The following is a 6,000-nucleotide window of genomic DNA, read 5'->3' as shown; positions in this document are numbered from 1 at the left end:
GTTCCTTTTCGTCACCAGAGGACTTTTTTTGTCAAAGAACAAAATATAATACTGCAGTTACTTAAAAAAGTAGTCCTTCATTTTATACATTTTATACAGTGTTCTCGCTTTTTTTTTGTTGCTTTTCTTTTCAGTTGGTAAAAGGCATAAGATGAGAGGGCTTGTTGGCTCAGCACTGGGTTGGGCTGGGCAGGGCAAATGTCGGCAGAGTTCAATCCGGGCCGAGCTCTATGCTAGCGGGTCACTCATGTCCTCGTCGCCTTGGGAGAGAAGCTCCTTCTTTTCATCTGTGCTGGCCAGAGAGTTGCGGCTGTTGTGGGCTCCCATGTACAGGGTGGCATACACCGGGTTGGTGAAGTTGGTGGGCTGTGGTGCAAAGAAAATTATATTGTGAGTCAAAGGGCACGTGAAAGTCAGATGAGCTTTTTAATTATGAAGCAGCTTATACTGTATTTTGTGACTTAAATTAACAGTATGGAACAATAAAATAAGATGTCTGAAATATCATGGCGGCCATTTTCACCACTGTCTACTGTATCAGACATGAGTCAGGCAGAAACTATATGTATCTAACTATATTTACATTCCACTTATAGTTATGTACTTTCACTGGCCATTATATTAGGTACTTCTAGCCAACTGCATGTTAATACAGATAGACCAATCACATGGCAGTAACTCAATGCATTAAAGTAAGTAGACATGGTTAAGTTGGTTCACTTAACCCATAAGGACCCAGCATGACTTCTGTGGCAGTTTTGTAGCAATTTTTCTCTCTATTTAACATTTCCCAAGTGATTTATCACCATTTATTCTAATATTATCCTCTGAATTTTGCATTTTTATCATTGAAAACCATCTATTTTCCTATGTTTAATTGACTGATTGTGTAGATGTTCATAAAAGCTCGGAGTTAATTGAAAGGTTATTATATCAAAACAGAAAAAACTGATGAAAAAGTCAGTTTTTCAGTAAAATCTATCATTAACTGAACATAAACCAAGTGTCTCCATCCACTGTTGTTTTACTGGTGAATCAATGTTGTAGAAGATGACAGTGTTTCCACAGTAACTACAGAGCCTCTGAACATCCAAATGGGTCGTATCTGATGCCCATGAAAAGATGACAAACTGCATTTCACACCAATTATTTACGTGTATTGATAGGATTAGAGGATCAACAGTTTAGATCAGTAGATACTTTCGGTCGACGGTCGATATTTGGGTCTTTATGAGTTAAACCAAGCATTAAAATGAGGAAGAAAGGTGATTTAAGTGACTTTGAATGTTGCTTGACTGTTGGCACCAGAGAGGATGGTCTGAGTATTTTAGAAACTGCTGTTCCACTGGGGTTTCCACTAACAACCATATATAGGGTTTGGTCCTAAAAAGAGAAAATAACCAGTGGTTGGCAGTTCTCGGCACAGTGAACATGTCCTGTTGGTGCCAGAGGTCAGAGGAGAATGCTCTGACTGGTTGGAGTTGATGGAAAGGCAACAGTAACTCAAATAACCTCTGGTTACAACAGAAGTATGCAGATAGTTGTGTCTGAATGAACAATAAGTTGCACTTAAAGGACATGAGCCACAGCAGCAGCATATACACTCACTGATCACTTTATTAGGCATGAGGTAAGGTGTATGAAGCAGTCCTTCATTTATTACATTTTATACAGTGTTGAAGGTATGAGGTAAGGTGTACCTAATAAAGTGGCCGGTGAGTGTATATTCATGTTATGTAAATTATTGTAAAGAAACAGCCAAATTTAATATTAGGAAGAATAACACATTATTAACAAGCAGCTAAATTGATCTCTCTCAGTTGAACAAATATATAAAAACTTGTTATTTCAGATATGTTAAGATGAAAATATGACATAATTTTAAAGGTTTAATTCAGTAAAAGTATGTGATCATTTTACCGTAACAAGTGACAACTTGCCAAACTGGGCGAATATCATTATTTTCTTCTCGATACCAGTTTCACCTAAACTAAATCCTAACAGAACCTTTTCTTTCTCACCACCGTCTCCGAGCCACAGATTAGTCACTGTCTTCTTTACTTACTATGGATAATCAACTGTGTTTGCATTTGAACAGACGTTTTACCCCTCACTTACCTATTATCACATATTTTGCAGCAAAAATAACTGATGAATTATGAGCTGATAAAATTAATACTGCCAACACAGACACCAGTAGAGGCATTCTGAACTGAACTTTGTGTCAGGTTACCTTGTCTGGGTCCAAAGCAAAGTCTGAATCCAGGAGCTCCCCTGCATCATCATCAGGGTCTCCCTCGTAGATTTTATAAGCAGGGTTCCCAATCTCAACATTCATGGCTCCGTTGGTCATTCTGTGGTGCTGGAAGCCCTTTGCACTGTAGACAGATGATATAAACGCAATGATTTACCATCTCTGTAATGGATCTGAGTTAATAGACTAAAGGTATTTTTTTTAAAAATCAGGAGAAACCATGATTCAAACAAATCAGAGGAGCTAAATCATAAGATTATTATCAAAACCTGGCATCAACCAGGCCCTCATTCAGTAACATATAATCCACACAACCAAGACGACATGTAATGTGGTTGTCAAATGAGCTTTTCTCCAAAGGCCATTTGATCAAACCCAGCAAATACACTGCGGCACATTGTTGAGAATGCAATTTTCCACATTGCAAATATCTGGCTGTTTGCAAGCACATCAGGATAATTCAGAGATTATGCAAGCACATTGCATAAGCCTAACATTTACACATGTAAACACAGGAAGGTATGGAGACGTGAAACGGACGAAACACTTTGGTTGTTTGTGCACCACCAGCAAAGCTAGTTCAGATAAGATAGGTCCCTGTGTTGCTAGGTGGGAAACCCCATTTGGAGGCAAACAGGAGATGGCAGGCAACGACAGACGTACAGCTGTATACACTGACCAACAGGGTGGACAAATGGACTGACATACAGCATCGGATATTTTAGGGAGGGGAGGGGGACAGGATTTGTGACCCAACAGGTGAATTATGTAACCCTATGAAGTTACCGCGAGCACTGAGAACGAGATTTGCCCGGCCATAGAGACCTGGGAGACAGGAAATAGATGGTTATCCACTGGAGATTAAAGGTAAGAGAGAAAGAGAAGCTTGGTAGAAAAGGTGTGAGGAACTGATGAAAAATGGAGTTTGAGCGAAGAGAAGGAGGCCTCCAGCGACAGGACTCACCCTCGCATTCTCCGTTTGTACCACAAGATGGCACCAACAACCAGCATTGCCAGTACTAGCAGAAGGAGCACTGGGATGACGATGGAGGTAGTACCTGCAGCAGAGCGAATAACTTTAACAAACAGAACCAGAGTCTAAGTTTTCTGACCATAGTCTGTTAGGAAATGTGTGACTTACTTCCACTAGAAGGAGAAGAATCTACAGGAGCGGCTATAACTTCACATCTATATCCCTTCCATCCTACAGGACACCTGGACACACAACGAGCCACAGTTAAACAGCGTATATATATATATATATATATATGTGTGTGTGTGTGTGTGTGTGTGTGTGTGTGTGTGGTTGTGTGATCAGTTAGGTGTCAAATCTCACCTGCACTGAGGCAGAAGTGTGCGAGCGTCGACTGAACACTGTCCATTTGCACAGTAGTCCAAACAGGAGTAGCAGCTGGGCTGGATCTGACCATTGGGACAGCTACACACATAGATAAACATATTAATTATCTTCCCCTACATAATCCTAAATCCCATATAATCACATTCTGAACCTACTGATTGCTGTTTTTTTTTTCCCCAAATGATTTTATTCAAATTTTGAACAAAACACAGGGACAAACAATCCTCACAGCTAGCAAGAGGATAAAACAAATACCAGTGCTCCTCTGTTTAAACTGGGTAATCTACACATGGTACAGCATATTATGTTCATTATATACAAAAGGAAAAAGAAGCATAACACCTAATGTAAAAAAAAAAAAAAAAAAAATCATATCAGATCATAGCAACAAAAAATTCGATAGAGATGAAAACTACATGGTCCACCCATGTTATTAATCTTCTTCTTTGGGTGATATATTTGCATTCTCAACATATTTAATAAAAGGTTCCCATATATTCTCAAACATATGTTTTTTAGATTTCAAAACGTATGTGATTCATTGAAGTGGAAGGTTTATTAACATTTGTCTCATCCACTGAGTCACATCTGGTCTGTGAGTCCTTTTCCACATTAGTGCAATACATTTTTTGGCATTAAGCAAGCCAAGGTTTGTTGAAGTTATGTTTTTCTGGATACAAACCCAACAAGAAGAGCTGAGGATTCACTATAATTTGTTTTGAAATGAATTTTTTCAATTGTTACTCCCACCTCTCCTACATTGCCATTAGCAATGAAAAACCATTCTTTTACTTTCCATACATTTTGTGCATATGTCTGGTATGTTTTTATTATATTTATTTAGTTCTACGGGTGTAACATACATCTGCATTTGTAACGTATCAGTTTTAGGTGTGCATTTATTGATTTGGTTTGTACTTCAGTATAAGCCGCTTTACTGATTGCTCTTTTACTACTATTTTTAGTGCTGCCAAATACTTCCATTAAACAAAGTGTTAAAAGCACAATCCTTTCCAACTCTTTCTGCTCGCTGCCAAACAGACCAGTGCTAAAACAAAATGCATTTATTGTACATACCTGCAGGAAACCTCTCCTGAGGGGGATGTCAAACATTTCCCAGTTCCACAGAACAGACATTTGTCCAGCTCACACTGGTGTCCAATGTACTGACTGGAGCAGCGACACAGTTTTGTGCCGTTGGAAGTTTGCAGGCAAGTTCCACTGTTCTGACAGTACCCTTCACATTTAACTGAGAAGGTGAAAGAAGAGATACAGTCAGTGTTCCATAGTGTTTCCTTAACTATAGTTTTAAAAAGGATAAAGTTTGAGAATTTAGAAGATCTATATGTAAGATAAAATAGAAGCCTTCAGACTACCATACAGGGTGTACTCATTTGGACTTCGATAAATGGTAATAAATCATGCTGGTCCTTACTGTACTGGCACTGGTCTCCCTGGTAATCTGGCGGGCAGCTGCAGGTTGGCTGGTTACCCATGTTGACTGAACAGTTCCCTCCGTTGAGACAGTAGTCCTGACAGGTGTGACGGCTGCAGGTCGGGCCTGTGAAACCCTTCTGGCATCTGCAGGTTGGAGCGCCTATAGCACAGGGACGAGGAAGCACAATTCAACCCAACTGCTTCGGTGTAATGTAAGAAAGACCATCACAGAATTCTGCTCAATTTAACACTAAATACTAGGGCAGATCAAACGATGTTCCTCCTGTTCATACCTGTGTGAGACGCAGTACAAGTGCCTCCGTTCTTGCAGTAGTCCCTGCACTGGTTGATTTCACATCTCTCACCAGTGTAACTGGGCTGGCAGCGACACTTGGCCACTTGACGGGCGTTGAGGAAGCAGCTGCCACCGTTCTGACACTGAATGTCACAGGTACCTGAGGGAGGAGCTGCAGAAAGAAGACAAACAACAAATGTCATAATGTGTAGAATAATGTACAGTAGAATAATGTAGAATAGAATATATCATTATTGTCACTGTTACAGGAACAATGAAAATCAGTTTGGCAGACTAACCTACTACTACTACTACTACTACTACTAAGAAGAAGAAGAAGAAGAAGGAGGAGAAGGAGAAGAAGAAGAAGGAGGAGGAGAAGGAGAAGAAGAAGAAGGAGGAGGAGGAGGAGGAGAAGGAGGAGGAGAAGAAGAAGAAGAAGAAGAAGAAGAAGAAGAAGAAGAAGAAGAAGAAGAAGAAGAAGAAGAAGAAGAAGAAGAAGAAGAAGAAGAAGAAGAAGAAGAAGAGAAGAAGAAGAAGAAGAAGAAGAAGAAGAAGAAGAAGAAGAAGAAGAAGAAGAAGAAGAAGAAGAAGAAGAAGAAGAAGAGCCAGGCACAACAAACCCCACCTCTCACACATATTGTAACTTATTTT

The 6,000-nt window shown here is 39.8% G+C and overlaps 1 protein-coding gene across 2 annotated transcripts in view; it reads right to left on the bottom strand.

Annotated features, from left to right (window-relative positions):
• Window positions 1-228: 228 nt before the first annotated feature.
• LOC115423024 (low-density lipoprotein receptor-related protein 1-like) overlaps window positions 229-6,000 on the bottom strand; it is a 137,234-nt gene continuing 131,462 nt past the window's right edge. Inside the window, exons 82-90 of one of the 2 annotated variants that reach the window (XM_030139712.1) lie at window positions 5,345-5,518; window positions 5,050-5,211; window positions 4,692-4,863; window positions 3,591-3,692; window positions 3,396-3,469; window positions 3,219-3,312; window positions 3,041-3,079; window positions 2,234-2,378; window positions 229-366 (exon numbers count right to left, since the gene is read on the bottom strand). In XM_030139712.1, the coding sequence (XP_029995572.1) occupies window positions 229-366; window positions 2,234-2,378; window positions 3,041-3,079; window positions 3,219-3,312; window positions 3,396-3,469; window positions 3,591-3,692; window positions 4,692-4,863; window positions 5,050-5,211; window positions 5,345-5,518 (1,100 nt within the window). The remainder of the gene's footprint in view (window positions 367-2,233; window positions 2,379-3,040; window positions 3,080-3,218; window positions 3,313-3,395; window positions 3,470-3,590; window positions 3,693-4,691; window positions 4,864-5,049; window positions 5,212-5,344; window positions 5,519-6,000) is intronic. The other variant, XM_030139713.1, reaches the window with a different exon arrangement.

This window comes from Sphaeramia orbicularis, chromosome 7 (genome assembly GCF_902148855.1).
Source record: "Sphaeramia orbicularis chromosome 7, fSphaOr1.1, whole genome shotgun sequence".
In the NCBI taxonomy this organism is placed as follows: Eukaryota; Metazoa; Chordata; class Actinopteri; order Kurtiformes; family Apogonidae; genus Sphaeramia; species Sphaeramia orbicularis.
Note: the sequence above shows the minus strand (reverse complement) of the source record. Positions and strands in the feature narration are given on the sequence as shown.